At 40.4% G+C, this 19,754-nt stretch overlaps 1 protein-coding gene across 6 annotated transcripts in view; it reads left to right on the forward strand.

Moving 5' to 3' along the window:
* Positions 1 to 19,754, forward strand: part of CORIN (corin, serine peptidase) — a 332,111-nt gene that overhangs the window by 222,365 nt on the left and 89,992 nt on the right. For all 6 annotated transcript variants that reach the window (XM_053578127.1, XM_053578126.1, XM_053578129.1 and 3 more), the window contains one exon: positions 14,512 to 14,625. In XM_053578127.1, the coding sequence (XP_053434102.1) occupies positions 14,512 to 14,625 (114 nt within the window). The remainder of the gene's footprint in view (positions 1 to 14,511; positions 14,626 to 19,754) is intronic.

Genomic DNA, 19,754 nt, shown 5'->3' on the forward strand with positions numbered 1-19,754 from the left:
ATGACAGATACGGGCATGGTTTAGAAAGGCATAAACCATAAAGACTGACATAATTGACTTCACATATTTGTAGAACTTTAATAAAGCTAATGGGGCTATTGACTTAAAAGACACATACACAATAGACGAGGAGAAAATAATTGCAACAAAAATCAGTAGAGAAAAAAGCCAATGGAAAAATATGCAAAAGGGAGGTGTAGGCGTCCATTGTGAAAAGGCTTTTCCCTTCTCTGAAGTAATAATTTGTAGAAGTCAGATTTCATGATTTCTGATTTACTCAGTTATAGACATGAGTCTTCAGAAAAGATGTATCCCTTCTGGAAATCACCACGAGTCTCCAGAGCCTCTTACTTGGTGAAGGTCTTGGGCTGAATTCTTCACCGTGCACCTTGTAGGGAATATGTGCTAAGTATGGCTGCTAACTTGTGATATTGCTTGGAAACTTCATGTGCCCTACCCTGTGGGCAGGTGGGAAAAAATGGACCTCTTCCCAGAAGTCTCAGCTGTCCACCCGCCAACTCGGCTACCACTGGCCAACCCCCATGCCATAATGTTTCTCAAGATTAAGCACATTAAGTTTATAAGTAGATTACTTTTATTTTATTTTTTATTTATTTTTTATTTTTTGGTGTTTTTTTATTTATTTTTATTGTTAAATCATAGTAGATTACTTTTAGATGAAAGCACATTATCTCCTCAAATGGCAGCCTTTGGAGTTTATAGGGTAGGATTAATTTTGAGTTTCCATTATCTGCTCAATGTCTTTTCTCCTTTCAGGGATAAAGTAGACCACTCTCTACTTGACTCTGGGCTGATCTTAATGCTAGATATTTGCTATATATTTCTAGTCCTGGTCTGTCTTTCCTGAAACGTCAGCTTCTCTTAATATCTTACCTCTCGTTGCCTTTGTCATCTTCATCCCACCCCACTGATTAGGTCATCATGGGGCTGTTCCAAAAGGATCCAGCCATGTACTATGAAAAATCATCATTAACGATGCCTGGACACTCATATATTGTTCACAGGGAGCATCATTCATATTTACCAGTACAAAAAGACATGTGAATGCTATAAAGATTCTGGTAAATTTTAGCAGTGTTATTTCCCCCTCCTCCTGAGCCCTGCGTGCTGTGTATCTAATCTTCTGGTGTTAGTAAATTAGCAGCTATGCCTCCGGAATGCAAGTTAATTAAATTGTGCTGGCATTTAGTTTAGACAAGGTTGATTTTTTTTCCTTGTTAGGTTTGGTCTTTGTGGCTTTGGTATATGCAATCCTGGTAACTAGGGATATTAGGAGGGGTAGCTGGGCTGCTAAGGGCATGCAGTGGGACGAAAGTGGAAGGAGCACAGGAGAAGGAATCCAGGGACTTCCGTGTTCCACCTGCGTGGAAATCATTTAACAGGACAAATAAAGGTAGGAGTCAGCTTTCCTGGGGCAATTGAATTCCTTTTCTGCTTACTAGGCAAAGAGAATGAGGAATTCTATCCCTGGAATTGGGGATAGAATTATATTAAGTCCTGTTACTTCAGAACCACATTCTCTTTCACTCATCTTGGTTGTTTCAAAGAAACCAGTTGTCCCCACCTTACATGTCTGAGTAGGCAGCACTGAATGCACAAGGCCGGGGGTTGGGACTTCTAGTTAACAGGAAATTGACCTTTTAAATACAGGCATTTTCAATACTTGGAGATGACCATCTTTCAGAAGTGAATTGCCCACTTGCCAGCCTTGGTGAACAGAGCACCGGGCCCCACTGGATTTGATACCCTGTGCTTTCTATCCAACATTGAGTAGTGTGCTCAGAGGCAATCTCAAAGTAGATGAGATTCAGGTGAGAAAATGGGAGTTCGGAAAGGTTAAGTAATTTGCTCAGATATCTTAATTTAAACCCAAGTCTGTCCTTTTCTCAGGATTACTTTTATTTCAATATCTCAAGGTCATTATTGTGAATAATTTCTTTCTTGGTCTGTAGATTTTAAGTAGGGATATCAAGGTGAATGTTTATGAACTTATTTTCTCACCATTAACTTTTTTTCTTTTCAGCATGATAGTGTTTAGAAGTGAAGTTACCTGCTTATTTGGGGGTGGCTTATGCATAAAGGGTCAGGTAGCCAGAAGTATTGAGATGTTCCCACCATGCCTTGACTCAGGGACTGTGTGCTGTCCCTACAGGCTGCTCCTAGGAGCAGGTGGGTGGGGTTTGTGTGGCCAAAGAAGAGACTAGAAGATCAAGAGGGCTTCTGGCAGAGCTCTGACATAGGGCTTCAGAATCTTGGCAGCCAACCACTGGCTATCTGATCTGCAAGACAGTTGAGGTCCTACAGCCCCGTATTCCAAAGACCCATAGTCTGGGTTATAGTTACCAACAATGGAGAGTAGGTGACAAAGTGATATCATACAGTCTTCCTGGAATTGGAAGTAAACTTTTTAGACATCAGGGCAGAACTGTAATTTGTTCTTGAAAAATAATTCTTCAAATTTCTTTCACAGTTACTTCTAAATATATATGTTTATTCTATTTCTAGTTCTCAGGACACATAATATTACAAAGTTATAGGCAATTTATTTTAGGTTTTAGATGAGTCATACATAAAATGGACCAAAATATTAGAAATTGTGATTTAAAGTGAATTTGATTAGTGTTATAAATGAAACCCACAAACTATTAATTTGTTAGATGAAATTGATCCAATTTGTAAGCCCCCCCAAATAAGTAAAAAATGCCATGGGATGTTATTGTACCCTCAATGAATCCCCAACAATAAAAAAAAAAAAAAAATGCCATGGGATGGTTCTTCAAACTGATTATGTTTCTTTGTATATATTCCTCCTAAGTCTTTCCATAGATATTCTGACTGAGTTACACATTTAAAAAGGTCTGGAAAAAAGTTAATACACATAACTTAAGGTTATATGCACTCATTTACCTCTTTTATAGAAAACATTCTGTATTTGTTTGAAATTTATCAAATGTGGTTTAATTATTGTTCCAATTTGTCATCGAATGATTCATAGTGAAAAATTGCAAAATGTCACTTGAGGCAGCCTCTGTTAGGAGAAAATCTATTTTAAAGGATTGTTCAATGCTAATTTTTTAAAAGGAATTAAGTCTTTATTTCCTAAAGCAAATTCAGAAAGTATTGTGCCCCCGAAAACTAAATGAGTAATTGTCGTTGAATTTAGAGATATTTGCCTTCCTCGTCATGAGGGTAGACAACAGCACAGTCTTTAAATTATCCATGTTTAGAAATTTGAAGTTACGGTGTTTGATTTCTTTTCAGGAGGCTGAATTATAATGTACCTCTTACTTTCCTATGATTTTTTTGAAAAATTGCCCAAGGTTGTATTTAGGACTTTCAGATAGTAAAACTTGAAGTAGTCTAGTATATCATTGTAATCAGACAGCCCCGGTTTGGAAGGTTTCCTCCTGCATCTCTTCCTTCCTTCCTTGCTGAATTGCATAAAGATTCTATGGAAAAAAGTATCCTCAGTCCTCAGACTTCTGCTTGGCAGTCTATGTCTGGCAGTCTCTGGTCATAAAGCTTAGCTCCTGAGTTTTTCTTTACTTCCTATTCTAATTAGATTTAAAATATAAAAGGCAGCATTTTGTCTAAGTCATTTTATACTGTGATTTTAATTGAAATGTTGAATGATGATAGGAAACTGCTTCCTAAACTCTAGTTACATTCCATCCCCTATCAGAGTCCCACCAGTTACAGATCTATCTTTTCTTTCCTGACTATGACTTTTAGATAATTTCACAGTGACTAATTTTTTTTTTTATAGAATAACAGATCTTCTGTCATGCTGCCAGATAGGCAGTAAGTGTACTTAGCTCTTACTTTTTAAGAGCTGAATTTAAGTTGAAGGCCAGATGGCAAGGTTTCCATTGAATTGAAGCGTAGCTTTGTTTCAAAGGGGGGAGAGTGAGTCAAGAAGTAGGCTTAGGGACATCTAAGTTGTGGAGTTGTTTTGGATGTTCTTTGCATAACTTTTTGGACAGAAACAATTTCCCACTAATTAAAAGATGTTGTACAGGGCAGAAATATAAAGTTTAAGTTTAATATAAATTGCACACAAACTTTATGTCCACCCTGTATAAAAGGCACTGAGGGCCGTTAAGGTAAAGAGTTGTACTTTAGTGAGGGAACTGGTGTCACCTTGTCTTTGCAGCAAGGTGATACACAAACTAGAAAAGATGTCACGTTGGCACTTCTGTTTTTAGAATATCTAAGTTCAGAGCTCTTTAAGTGCAATTATTCAAAAGGCATTTACCAACCACCTATCATATACTACTTTCAAACAAAACCTGTAAGTTAAAAGGTGCTGATAGAGCCCTCTGCTCCCTCAGCAGTGAATGGAGCGTCTGTATAATACACGTCATGCAATCTGCTAAAAAGGTTGTGTGTGGTCATCTCTGCATTCACGGGAAAGGAAGACCAACCTGGATATGGGAAGGACTGAGCAGGGATCATATCGTGAGATCTGGAGGGCAGAGGAGGAATCAGGAGGATGTAGAAGATATCCCCACATATCAGAGACCAGGGCTCACCTGCTTGGCTCGGAGGCTGGACCTCTGATGAGAGTGGCTGCATGGGGCAACCAGGAAAGTTGCACAGAGACCATGGTCCTGACCCTGGGCTGGCACAGACGTAATGGTGAGCTCTTTCTATTATACGCCCTGAACACTTAGAGACCATGATCCCCTCAGCAAATTGGACAGAAGGTTTTGAAAGTCGGAGGCCCCTCTTTGGTTCTTCCAGGGGCCGAGCAATCTGCTTGCATCCTCCTACCACCCACAGGAGGAGGGAGCCCCTGGGCAGCAGGCCTCAAGGATATTTCTCATCACACCAACCTCAAACTCTTGGGCTCAAGTGATTCTCTTGCATCAGCCTCCCAAGTAGCTGTGAATACAGGTGCCTGCCACAACGCTCGGCTATTTTTTTGTTACAGTTGTCGTTGTTGGTTGACTGGCCTGGGCCAGGTTAGAACCTGCCAACTTCGGTGTTATGTGGCTGGTGCCATCACCACTGTGCTTTGGCCACCGAGCCTCTCATCACCTTTTGAGTGGAGAAGCATGATTTAACTTGATTTAGAAAATGAAGGCAGGTGGCATTTCTTGTACTCCAGGTGTAACAGACGTAAATCCACACTCAGAACTCCTTAGGCAGAGCCACTCTGAGCTTACTTGTGTGTCCAGGCGGCACTGTTTGCTCTGACTTCTCATGTTCAATATTTACCTCGTACCCTTTCCCCACCTGCAAAACTCACTCCCCCTCTGTGCCATTCTCTCAAGTCTTAGCATAGTGAAAAGCCAACTATAAGGCGAATATGAACAATCTATAATGAGTTCACAACTAAGCATTCATAGCCAAAAATGAATTAAAACGTAAGTCCTTTAGTATTTAACTGAACACATAAAACTGTAATATTGGAAAGGTTTTTGAACTTGTTTTTGATGGCAAAAGTCCATTTAGAAAGGAAATTTTTCATGGACTCAAATGTATAAAACAGACAACAGTAAAGCTCTCTGGTTGAAATAGAGTAGGGACCTGGATACACCCCTTTAACCAGGGATGTGGCTCCAAGGTCCCTTTCCTTGGCATCCTAGAGTTCCATTGAAATATACCATTTTAACCAAAAGCATGAATAATGTGGTGTAGGCATCGGGGGTATTAGACACATCATCACAAGCCAGTGGGGGAGATTATTTTTGGTAGAAGTACCTTCTATGCTCATTGTCCCAGCATAGAACAAACACTGCTCAGAAGCCAGACTGTCCGTCTGCAGGCTTGAGTGAGCATTCCAACATAACTTGAGGGATTTTTATGTCACTTCAGCAGTTTATTCCTTTAGCTATGAAAATAATAAAATTGTAGGTTATTTATCACCCTTGACTTTGGAGGGCCAGGAAATAGATTTAGTCCTGTTCTATAGGCCCACACATTCTCAGTCTGCAGTATTCTTTCAATGGGTATTTAACTTGCTCCTAACATCTGGCAGTTCTATTCTAGACTCATATACAGCAGTGAGTAAAACTGATACAGAGCCTTCCCTCAAGGAGATTATATTCTAGAAGGGGGAAAGAGAGACAATAAGCAAACAAATAAATGTCTTCTGGTACCGTAAATTGTGTGAGCTGGAAAGAAATAGGTTTTGTGAGTTTTTTTTGCTGTTGCTGTTGTTTAGAATGCTACAGTTCTGATGGTCTTGGCTGTTAGCACGCAGTGACTAGCATGGTGACTTATGTTTAATGGATGCTAAAAAGAGAGTGAGAGGATCTCTCAGCTTGGAAGAAGAATGCTTCCACTGGAGAAGCCACATTGATTTTAGAAGGACAGAGTCATAGATTGATTTCATTTTTTAGATTATAAGTATATTCTTAATCTTGATGTTTGATTTTTCAGTAGAAATTTTGCAATTTCTCAAGCTCCTGTATTTTCAAAAGTGGGCATTGTTTATTTGACCCCAGCCAACCTGTTGTTAGAACTCCGCACAATCGTCATTGCCCAATGACAGGATACGTTCTCAGAAATGCGTCATTAGGAGATTTCAGTGTTGTGCAAACATCATAGCGTGTGCTTACACACCGAGGCTCCGCGTATGGCCTGTGGCTTCGGGACAATGAACCTGCACTGCATGTTACTATACTGAATGCTGTAGATGTTTGTGACACAGTGGGAAGTATTTGTGTAGCTAAACATGCCTACACATAGAAAAGGTACAGTAAAAATACAGTTTTGCAGTCTTACAGGACCACAGTCATAATCGTGTGGGGTCTGTCATTGACCGTGGCTCTGTGTCCAGCATCCATCATGTCTCGGCACTTCCCTGCCACAGGCTCCAATCCTCCCTCCACCACCTCTCTTTGGATTACTCCAATAAATACCCTCACAATGGTATCCTTACTTCTTCCCTTGTGCCTATATCCAACCCAATAGGCAGGGCAGTCCTTCAAGAGCTTGTCAGATCATGCCACTCGTTACTCAAAGTGTTGTAATGACTTCTCTTTGTTAAAGTTTCTGGGTTCTTACACAGGCCTGCAGAGCCCCCTGATGGATGCGCCCTCCCCCTGCTCTGCCTCGTTCTCTGTCCCTCTCTCCCCCTATTCTAGTCACACAGGTCTCCTTGTGAGTCCTGACACCTTACTTGTGCTTGTGCTTACTTGAGGAACTTTGCCCTGGCACTGTCTTGTGCTGGAATCTTCCCCTAGAGATGGCTAACTCTGTCACCTCTTTCAAGTTGCTGCTTAACCAGCAGCTTTCAATGAGGCCAGCCTGGTGACTAATATTGGAAGCCGCCCTACCCTACTCCTAGATCCTGTATCCCCCTCACTCTGCAGCACTCTTTTCTTCTAACCACTTACTACTGTCTGGCACAATAGGTAATAATTTTCTTCATTCTTATGTTCATTAATATGTTTTGTTTTCCTAGAGTCCAAGTGCCCCAAGGCAAAGGATCTATTCTGTATTCAGTGATGTAGTCCAAGCTCGCAGAAGCTCACCATATTGGCTAAACAAATGAGTGAATAAGTAAGAGAGAAACACAAGCCTTGCAGATGGAGGAAGAGATTTTTTCCATTTCCTCAGAAAATAACCTAAAATATCATGTTAGATATTTCTGTTTTCCAGAGGGTCTTCTCTGTGCTGTGCTCTAAGGGAGGCTCAACTAACTCTTCAAATGTCTTTCTCCCTTGACACAGAGCCCAGCAGTGCTGGCTCCCCTCTGTCTTTGTGGGGTTCTCACTCTTTTTGTGCTCAGAGCTTTCTGATTCCCCATACACACCTACTCAAAACATGGAATACTCAACAAAACTGAAGGCCTTGCAGTTAGTAGGACTCATGCTCCCTAGAAAGCGGGATTTCTGAGCATGCCCTTGGATAGTCTCCTCACTCACTTCTTGTCTTCCACGCCAATCCTTTAATCAATCTATTGTGCCCAAAGACTCGGTACTCTCCCTGAGAGGTTTCCTTGTATCAGCTGCTGAAAAATTACACTCATTCTTTTTCATTTAGTCAAATAACCTTGTAAAAGGTCAAGGTGATAGTGGTTCATAGCAGCTTGATTTTGCGCAGTGTGTAGAAGGCAGCGTGTTAGGCTCTCGCACATGCTGAGGGCTGCACCATGCGAGATGTGTGCTGGGCCCCAGCTTTGCCTTCAGAGGTGGGTTTGTAGCTGAGTTCCAGACTTGCAGCAAGAGCCCAACAACAGGGTGAATGAGGACACCAGGCAGTCAGTGGCTGGTGGGCAATTTCTAAAAAAGACTCTAAACGTTAGCAACCAGAGTGTGAGAACAGTTGCCAATAGAAACACTGCCCGTAGTACACAGACCAGGGAGAGCTGAGGGGGCTGGAAGCAGGTGTAGCAAATCTCAAGGTAATTTCAGGCTAGGGATTATTATTTCAGCAGTATTATCAGAGACAAGAATACTGAAGAGAATTGACGGTCCTCGTAAGTATACACTCTTCAGAAGCCACAGCATTTGCAAGTCCAGGGGCTGTACAGTCCCCATCATTTGTACACAGAAACTAGAGTGTTTTGGCAATGTAACTTCATGTCCTCTATTCTTGTAGTAGTATTCATTGTCACTGTGTAAAGGGAAGTCAACTTTGGTGGTGCAGCATCTCTAGTAGATAGAAGTATCTTCATCAGATGCCAATCAAAAGAACAGATGCTCCTCTCTGAAAGTGTGGAAAAGTTTTTTTTTTGTTTTCTTCACTGCTCTATCCCCAGAGGCTAGAACAGTACCTTGCACATAATATATGCCCAGTAAATGTTTCTTCAATGAATGAATTAATCATCCATTGATCAGCTAGTGTTTTAAAGTTCAATTTATACCTCTCAGAATTATAGATGATGTTGGTGGAAATGGTTTCAAGGTTGTATAGCATGACTTCTCAGCAAAGAAGTCTCCCTTTTGCATCTGAAGGGTTAACTCAAAAGACTGTTGGAAGATGACTCGTGACACAGTGACATTTATGGCAGAAAAATCTCTACAGAAACTTAGGCGCTCTCAGGGTATCCTCCAAAAAACTTAGAGTTGACAAAGAATGTCATCTCATCTGGATTCAATTCACTTGAAGGACAGACATTTGTCTTTTGTTCAGAGGAAAAAAGTACACATTTGAAATTTTACACAGACCTTGTGCCCTTGAACTTGTTGCATATCATCTGAGTACACCATTGCCCGTGTGCCAGGAGCACAGTGGGTGTGGCGCAGAGGATTGGGCCTAGGGCCAGACTTCAGGATTTGAGGTATTTTCACCATTTATCAGCTCTGTGGGTTTGGGCCATCACTGTCTTGATCTCATGATACTCTAGTTCCTCTATTTGTAAATTACCTGCCATAGAGAAATTATAATGCAAATGTAGACCTGTCTGCTTTATGGGTCCATGAGAAATTCCAAATAAGATGTATCCATAGAACTTTATTAATTGAACAATTTTATGCAGTACAGTGGAAATTCTGAATATGGGTTAAGAAGAGATCAGACAGATTATACAAAAGTTTTTCCAATTTTACAAAAGAAATATTAATTACTGAAACTCTTAACAAAGAAAGAATAAATACTAAGAGACAGTTTATAATATCCTAAAACCAATACAGACACATTTCCAAATGAAAACCACAGAAAAGAAGTCAGTTTCTGCTGAATAAGCCAAGACAGGGGATATCCATAATCAAAACAATGCAAGCAGTGTCATGTTTTAAATTTGATCCAGATTTGCAATGAATGTACACAAGAAATAGCTTTACTGGAGTCAAATATATAGGGCCTTAAAGATAAAATCTAGATGTTAGGAGTTATTTAATGTTGTGCTTTCAGCTCCATTTCCTGAGGAATCATCAGAACCATGGGTGGGGCGTGCAATAATTCTTGTGAGGCATTGCAGCTGCCAAAATGCAGACGTACGGAATATTTGCACTCCTTGGTATAAAACAGAAACAATCTCACAATAGGATAAATACTTGCTCCTTCAAATTTTCTCTTAACCATGGAGAAAGGATATTGTATAGACTGGCTGGTAAAAATCTAAATGTTTTGGTTTCTCATTTTATCTTTGATGTCCTGTGTACCCTTTAAGAGTCTGTACCTGTAGCTATGTAGATACAGCTAACACTGTATGCCCTAAACATGTTTAATACTTTGGTAGAAGAAATTCATAGATGTAATTTGTATTGGTACTGAAATCATGGAGATATAATGAAAAATTAGACTTTCGTTGTTGATATAATGAATCAATGAATCAAATAGTACATAATGATGATTTCCTTGATAGCATTGAAAAATAATTCATCAATTGCATTTCCTTTTGCTTTGTGGCAATATATTGGTCTATTGGAGATTCAGGTGGACTTTTTTTCATCAAACATTAATTGAGAAGTTCTTGAGTGCCAGCCACTCTGCTGCGTCCCAGGAACATGGTGAGAAATATGACAGACATGGCCTCACTGCTTCTTCTTCTTCTTTTTTTTTTTTTTTAAGACAGAACCTCAAGCTGTCACCCTGGATAGAGTGCTGTGCCATCTCAGCTCACAGCAACCTCCCATGGGCTTAAGTGATTCTCTTGCCTCAGCCTCCCAAGTAGCTGGGATTACAGGCGCCCACCACAATGCCTGGCTATTTTTTGGTTGTAGTTGTCATTGTTGTTTGGCAGGCCCAGGCCGGATTCAAACTTGCCAGCTCTAGTGTATATGGCTGGCGCCTTAGCTGCTTGAGCTACAGGTGCTGAGCCAAGGGCCTCACTGCTTTTATCTGTACTTTTTAATATTTCTATTTTCAAATTAAAATGTTCCATATTTCCTGGTTTCCTTTCATAAACAAAGTTCATCTCATCAATGAATACATAGGTCACCAGGCAATTGACCACCCCAGCTGGTCAACATACACACTATAGAAACTCATAAAAATAATTAGGTTTATATTTCACAAAATTCAGCACTGTTTTATGATAAAAACTCTCAAAAACTAGGCATTGAAGGGACATAGCCCAAAATTGTAAAAGCAATATATGATAAACACATAGTCAGAATCACATAGAATGAGGAAAAGTTGAAAGCATTCCCAATAAGGACTAGAACAAGGCAGGATGTCCACTGTCACCTCTCTACCTAACACAGTGCTGAAAGTACTAAGCAGAGCAATCAGGTGAGAGAAAGAAATTAAGGTATACAAACTGGGAATGAGGAGGTCAAACTATCAACTATTTGCAGATGATACTATCTTGTACCTAGAAAACTCCAAAGGTTCCACCAGGACACTGCAGGAATTAATAAATAAATTCAGCCACGTCTCCACTTACAAAATAAATGTGCACAAATTAGTAGCATTCCTAAATACCAATAAAAGTTAGGCTTAGAGTCAAACAAAACGCTCAATACCATTCACAATTGCTACAAAGAAAATGAAATGCCTAGGACTATATTTAACCAATGCAATGGAAGATCTCTACAAAAGAAAACTATGAATACTGAGAAAACAAATTACTGATAATATAATCAAGTAGAAACATATATCTTGCTAATAGATAGGTAGAATCAGCATTGTTAAAATTTCATACTACCCAAAGTGATTTATAGATTCAATGCAATCCCTATGAAAATAGCAAAGCACGGATCTAGATAAAAATGATTCTACACTTCAGAAAAGAGTTTGAGTAGCCAAAGCAATCTTAAGCAAAAGAAACAAATGGGGAGGCATCGTGTTAGCAGACTTCAAACTGCACTACAAGTCTACAGTAACTAAATCAACATAAAAATAGAGACACAGACCAATGGGACCGACCAGAAACCCTAGATATAAAACTGTCCATATACAGCCCAGTGATTTTTGACAAAGAAGACAACATACACTGGGGAAAAGAACCCCTATTCAATAAATGGTGCTGGGAAAATTGTATAGCTACAAGCAGAAGAATCAAATTTCTCACCACTTAAAAAGTTAATTCAAGGGTGGTGCCTATGGCTCAAGAAGTAGGGCGCCAGCCCCATATATCAGAGGTGGTGGGTTCAAACCCGGCTCCAGCCAAAAACTGCAAATAAATAAATAAATAATCATGTTTTTTAAAAAAAGTTAATTCAAGATGGGTAAAAAACTTAAATGTAAGGCATGAAACCATAACAATTCTAGAAGAAAATATTGGGAAACTCTTCTAGATATCAGCCTAGACAAAGACTTTATGAAGAAGACCCCAATGACAATCACAGCAACAACAAAAATAAATGAATTGGACTTCATTCAATTAAAATCACTTGCACATCTAAGGAAATAATTAACAGAGCAAACAGACAACCTACAGAATGGGTGAAAATATTCGCAAGTTACATGTCTCATAAAGGACTAGTAACAAAAATGTACAAAGAACACAAGCAAATCGACAAGAAAAAATCAAATAACCCCATTAAACCGTGGGCAAAAGACACCAAGACCCAAAAGAAGATAGAAAATGGCCAATCAACAGATGAAAAATGCTCACCATCACCAATCAACAAGGAATTTCAAATTGTGTCACCTTACTCCAATCAGAATAGCCTTTATTAAAAAGTCCCAAAACAATAGTGCTGGCATGGATGCAGAGAAAAAATGAATGCACGGTTGGTGGGACTGCAAGTTAGTAACTCAATGGAAAACTGAATGAATATTCTTCAAAGAACTAAAAGTATTATTTGATCTAGCAATCCCATCACTGGATATTTACCCAAAGGAAAAGAAATCATTTCATCAAAAAGACAACTGCACTCAAATGTTTATTGCAGGGCAATTCACAATTACAAGCACATGGAATCAACTCAAAGGCTCATCAATTCATGGGTGAATTAACAAAATGTGGTATGTGTACACCACGGAATGCTACTCAGGAAGAAGGATGACTTATTGCCTTTTGCAACAATTTGGTTAGAACTGGGGACCGCTATTCTATGTGAATAAACACCACTGTACTCACTATTAAAGTGGAATTAGCCGATGAGCACACATGTGCACAGAGAGAAGTAAAATTCAGTGGAAATCAAGCAGAGGGAAGGAGGGGATGGCTGAAAACTTACCTAATGGGTGCAATTGACACTATTTGAGTGATGGGCACACTTACAGCTGTGACTCAAGCATTATAAAAGTGATCCATGTAAAAACATTTGTATCCTGTAAATACTTTGAAAATGTTTTTAAATGGACTTTTTTTTTTCCTGACTAAAAAAATACATACCGGGGTGGCGCCTGTGGCTCAAAGGGGTAGGGTGCCGACCCCATATGCCGGAGGTGGTGGGTTCAAACCCAGCCCCAGCCAAAAAAACTGCAAAAAAAAAATACATATCAGCATTATAAGAACATTTGTAATATACAGAAGGCAATACAGTGAAGAAAATGAAAATTACCTTTAATCCTAATACCAGGGATAATGCACCTCTGCCCGTGCCAAATTGTATTATTAGAAACAGCTGGTATTTTTCCATTTAAAGTATCTTGAACTTTGTCCCAGGACATTATACTTTTTCAATGGCTGTAAAAGTATTCCTTATTTTGAAGGTACCAAATTTATTTAACTGATCCCTTACTGTTGGATAGCTGTTATGCCATGGTTTCCTCATTATAAACAATGATGCTATGAATGTCCTTAAAAATAAAATTAGCATATATCCGTAATGATTTCCTTTGTATGAAATCCGATAAACAGGATTGTTACATCAAAAGTTATGAACATTTGCAAGGCATTTGATGCCTATTACCAAATATGTACCTTAACATTCACTTTGTCAAACTGATTTATCCTTTTAAAAATTTTTTTCTAGATTTTTATCTTAAATGTATTGTCTACTGTTATTTTGAGGCAACTGAATACTTGTTGAAATTTGAGGAGAAAAAGGATACCAAAATACCAAAAGCAAAAAATGCCAAAATGTAACTGTGGGCAGGGGAAAAAAAAGAATGAAAATATTATTATCTGATGTCATTTCACATTCTTTATGCCAAAATAGACTGTGACATTTTAACTGGCATTTTCATTTAGGCAAGTAAATATATTTCAGATTGAGGGCCCAGGGTCTCTGCCCTTATGGTCCAGCTCACATCAACTGATGGCTCTGTTTTTCACTGTAACTTTCTCTGTGCTGTAGACAGCAGCATTTTAGATTTATCTGTCCCTTCAATTACTAGCCCTTCACTTTGACATAATTTTCAATTATTAAGAAAAAGATTCCCACTGGTATTTACAAGTAGGGAAATTGATGTGAAATTGATTGTGCAATTGATGAGGCTTCTCCAGGCTCTCAACAGGGATGCTTCATGCGCCAGCCCAGGGTGAATTTTCTCCGGCTTTTCTCAGATAAGCACTGTTTCTATTATTCCCAGGTAGTTTCACAATTAATGTTCTAAAATGCCAGAGAAAAAACTGATGACAATGAAACTGAGGAAATTTGGAAATAAATCTGTTGAATAGATTTATTCCTTTCTCCTAATTGTAAGGGAAAAATAAAAAGCCTTATTCTGATAGTGCTTTTGTGCCCTTTTTTACAGTGCTCTGTGGAGGGGGCGAGAGCTTTCTGTGTGCCAGTGGACTCTGCATCCCCAGCAAACTGCAATGCAATGGCTACAACGACTGTGATGACTGGAGTGATGAGGCTCATTGCAGTATGTGACAGGGTGTTGTTGGGGGGCTGTCTGGGTGCACAGGGATTCTATTCAGGGGCCTAGAAACCAAAACTATTGCATTGTCAAATCCCGACAACCATCTGGCATTTGGGCAGACGGCTTTTGGTTTGCTTTTCTAAAGTGAGCAAACGTGTTTATCTTGCCCCAGAGTGACAGCAGCGTGTTTGCACACCTTTCAAAGGCAGGGGGTATTGGGAACTCAACACTAGATACTGCATTGCAACAGATCAGGGATTGAAGTGTTTTAGCATAAAGTAACTTAACATTGGGAGAAGGGTTTTGTTTTTATTTTGTTTGGATGAGGAGTTTTGTTTTTGTTTTTAAAGTTTTACAAGTATAAAGGTCAATGTTTTTTAAACAGGATATGTTTATAGGAAAATTTTGCACTCTGATGATTTTTAACATTAATAACACAGTTACTACAAAGCCTCTTTTATTTATGCTTCCTCCAAACCTGGAAATAGCAGCATTCTTTTTAAATCCACTGATCAGTAGGTTCAGCCTTAAATATCCTCAGTTTACTTTTCCATTAGTTTGCTTAGTCATTTTGACTGAATTGGCCCGTTGTTTATCCAATATGGATTCAGATTTTGAGTTGTTTTGTACTTACAAACCAGATAAAAGGAGGAAGCTAATCTTGAGAATTATATTGTAGGATCCGTATTCAAAACAGAGATATGTGCAATCGTGTTCTAATTTTTTGATGGTTATATAACCAGCCACGGTTAGTATGGGAAGAGCTTTTTCAGTCCTCATGCAAATTGCCAAAGTTTCCTAAGCACTCAGACTGCTGATCTCAACTGAGAGATTCCTCTGGTCTGTTTGCAGGGTGGACCAACTCTTCTTCCATCAAAAGGGCTAGGACTTTGGAAAGCTAGTATATGATGATGACATTTCAGGGCAGTGTTTCCCAAACTGGTGTTCCAGAGTACCCGAATTTGGAAAAATGCTTGAGGAAAAAAAAAAGTTTGGGAACTATTCTCTGTATAAGATCTACTTCTTCGGGAGTTACAATACATACAGCTTCATATGTGAAAGGTTTGGAGAAATCCTGTGCATTAAAAAAAGACATTAATTTTGCTTAACGTGGTATTTCCTTATAATTATTTCTTCATGTGAATCTTTACTTCTATTTATTTCTTCATTTTGCATATAAAGCATCCTATGGAACTTTATGCCACACATATTTTAGGAAATGCTGTTTTCAAAAACATTTTTTTTTTAACCACTTGGAATTCTTTTTTCAAAAGAAACCTTATGGCACACAATTTTACATGGAAAACATTTTTACAGGTGTATATTAACATTAGGGAGAACTGCTGTGGCCTTAGCAGAAAATACTGTGTAAAACAGCTGTGACAGGGAACTTCAAATGGTCCAGCATATTATATGTGATTTGTGGGACCGGTGGTGGAATGTCCAGTTTACCTCCCATTGTGACGCAGGTCATGGCATCAGTCAGGCTCTGCCCAGACTTCCCACAACGGGGGCCAAGCCTGGTCTCATCACGTGCTCCTCAGAGGTGCTGAGCATCGGACTCAGAACATGTAAATGCTTTTGGCAGCATTAGGTAAAGTTGAATTTTAAAGAATAACTTTTCTTAGTCAATAACTGAACAAGAAGGTGTTACTCTTTTGCAAGGTATTTAGCCTTGTCCAAGGAACTGAAGAGCTTGTTGAGGAAAGTAGATGTGTGCTTCTTTCATGAGCACACCCCAAAAGTGGTCTGGTTTGGTCCACTGAGGAAATAACATCTCTTCAGACAACTTATTATTTTTTTTAAGAATATAAACATACAAGTTTATTTCATTCTAGAGAAAGGAAAGAGTTGGGGGAAGAGATGAGAAAGAGAGTGGGGAGGGGAGAGGCGGGAGAGAGAGGAAGGAAGTGGGGAGGGGAGAGGCGGGAAGTGGGGAGGGGAGAGGCGGGAGAGAGAGGAGGGAAGTGGGGAGGGGAGAGGCGGGAGAGAGAGGAGGGAAGTGGGGAGGGGAGAGGTGGGAAGTGGGGAGGGGAGAGGAGGGAGAGAGAGGAAGGAAGTGGGGAGGAGAGAGGAGGGAAGTGGGGAGGGGAGAGGCGGGAGAGAGAGGAGGGAAGTGGGGAGGGGAGAGGCGGGAAGTGGGGAGGGGAGAGGCGGGAGAGAGAGGAGGGAAGTGGGGAGGGGAGAGGCGGGAGAGAGAGGAAGGAAGTGGGGAGGGGAGAGGCGGGATAGAGAGGAGGGAAGTGGGGAGGGGAGAGGAGGGAGAGAGAGGAAGGAAGTGGGGAGGGGAGAGGCAGGAAGTGGGGAGGGGAGAGGCGGGAGAGAGAGGAGGGAAGTGGGGAGGGGAGAGGAGGGAAGTGGGGAGGGGAGAGGCGGGAGAGAGAGGAAGGAAGTGGGGAGGGGAGAGGCGGGAGAGAGAGGAGGGAAGTGGGGAGGGGAGAGGAGGGAGAGAGAGGAGGGAAGTGGGGAGGAGAGGGAAAAGGAGCCAGCGCCGGGCAAGCCGCCCACAGGGGGAGGAGGGACGCCCGGCTCTCAGAAAACGTGCTCAGCCTGGAATCTCAGCACTCTGGGAGCAGAGCCTGGGGGATTGCTTGAGCTTCGGGGTTCAAGACCAGCCTGAGAAAAAACAAGACTCCATATCTCCTAAAAATAGAAAATCTAGCTGGGGATAGATGTGGACCCTTGTAGTCCCATGTACTCGGGAAGTTGAGGCAATAGGGTTGCTCAAGCCCAAGAGTGTGAAGTTGCTGGTGAGCTATGGTGCCAGAGCACTCTGCCCAGGGCACAGAGGGAGTCTCTGTGTCAAAAACCCCGAAATCGGAAAACACAAGAAAACCCAAATCAGCAAACTTCTGTATGAAAACAGATGTTGAAGGCTTCATCGGTATGCAATTGTTTCTAACCTTTCAAGGACATCTGCTTCTGAGTCCTAACATTTCCATTCTTATGGCATTTCAGCTGGGTGTGTGTGGAATGTGCCACATTCCTGTTGTCACCACTTTGTGGTGAAGAAATAGCCAGTTAGAACTTGGATACAGATCAGAGTGTGAATGGAGGCTGCAGACAGTCAGGAGGGGAGGAGGAAGATTTGCTGTGCATCCCAGGAGGAGCAGAAGAAAACGCCTGGTCCCTGCAGCCATGGCGGGTAGACAAGGAGGTGAGCCAGGGATCAGGCTTCTATGGATTATATGCAAAAATGGTCTCCAGTTAAGCACTTGTCAGCTTTTATAAAATACCAGTCATATTCAGTAATTTACATAGGTTACTGAGTTGTTAATTTCCTTTTTAGTTGTATTCAAAGGAAGGAAGAGAAGGTGGCTTCTTGTTTGTGAATTACCTAATTAACTGTGCTAGAATCATTTATGTACATGATTTGATTAAATTATCAGCACAGGAGGTATTTCACATCTCATTTTGTACAGACTCAGAGTCAAGAGTTAGGACAATGAATAAATTTGCTAGAAATTCAAAGTGCTAGATTTGAACCCAGTCTTAAATAGTTCCAAATCTAATGCTGTTTTCTCTTGCCTGTGCCCCCTTTGACTTGTCCTAGTCTGTAAAAGTTCAGATTTGGTGGATGGATTATATTTTGATCATTCATATCACAGCAAAATGTTTATGTGTTTTGGATACTCCATTCGGCTTTGGGAGGTAATATTCTATTACCTAAAGCTACAGAGCTAGAAATTTTTCAAGTTTCCATAATTTTCAAAAAATGTTTCTACTACACCATTAAAATTGAGATTGTTAGAAAGCTTTTCATTCAACAAGTACTTTGGACAAGGCTGACAAAACAAGACAAAACTAGTTAGGGAAGAAAGTCAATAAGTAGTCACGGATATCTGGACTTTCTTCAATAAGTAGTCACGGATATCTGGACTTTCTTCAATAAATAGTCACGGATATCTGGACTTTCTTCCCTAACTAGTTTTGTCTTGTTTTGTCAGCCTTGTGCAAAGTACTTGTTGAATGAAAAGCTTTCTACCCATCTCGAACAATTTTAATGGTGTAGTAGAAACATTTTTTGAAAATTATGGAAACTTGAAAAATTTCTAGCTCTATAGCTTTAGGCAGGTCACTCCTTCGAGCCAGGCTGTCCTTGTCATCAAGGCTGGCATTCCCCCACACAGGGCTTCTATTTCTCTTGTTTCTGCAGGTGGGACCCAGGCAGCAGTACCTTTGCAAAGCTCCTGTGGGAATTCTAATGGGCAGCCAGATTTAAAACTGCTGGCTGGTGTCTCCTCTGCTGTCAACATTCTATAATCTTTTGAATCTGTATCTAGCTCCCCAAACAGTGCCTGGCACATGGCAGGGGCTTAGCAAATGGCTAAAAAGCCGCAAGGAAAGTGGCTGTCGCAGGAAAACAGCAGCCACAGAGTTCACATATGTTATGCCACATAAAACCACCATCAATTACCTTTGGAAATTATTTGTTCTGCATTTGGGTAGAATTGATTGGCTTATTTTTGGGAATGGTGGTTATATATTGAGTTTAACAGTGTGGTAATAAATACCAAAAGTTCTTGAGTCAGGCTGCCTAGGTTTCTATCTTTACCATCTCTTGCTTCTGAGAACTTGGGCAAGTCACTCAACCTCTCTGCGCCTCAGTTTCTTCATCAGTAAAATGGGAACAATAATAGTGACTGCCCCTAAAATTGTTCAGAGGAATGAATCATTGGGTGTGAAGCATGTAGATCACTGTCTGTCATGTAGTAACCCCCAAAGAGCCTCAGGGTCTGTGGTGGTCCTGGTCATTTTCATGTTGCTGCTGTTTGTTCTTATTCTCCCTCCATCACCAACCAGCACCTCTTATTTTTTGGGTACAGAGAATGATCATTGGAAGTTGTGCTGACAAGAGACCGCTGATGCACAGCAGTGGAGACAGACACACTGAAATGTGCAGAATAATTTAAAAAGCAGCACCACATGAAGCTTTTTCTGTCTTTTTTTCTTTTCTTTTTTTTTTTAGACAGAGTCTTACTCTGTTGCTCAGGCTAGAGTGCCATGGTGTCAGCCTAGCTCACAGCAATGTCAAAGTCCTGGGCTCAATCAATCATCCTGCTCCAGCCTCCCTCATAGCTGGGACCACAGATACCTCTACCCCCAGCTATTTTTTTCTATTTTTAGTAGAG

This window comes from Nycticebus coucang, chromosome 23, assembly GCF_027406575.1.
Source record: "Nycticebus coucang isolate mNycCou1 chromosome 23, mNycCou1.pri, whole genome shotgun sequence".
In the NCBI taxonomy this organism is placed as follows: domain Eukaryota; kingdom Metazoa; phylum Chordata; class Mammalia; order Primates; family Lorisidae; genus Nycticebus; species Nycticebus coucang.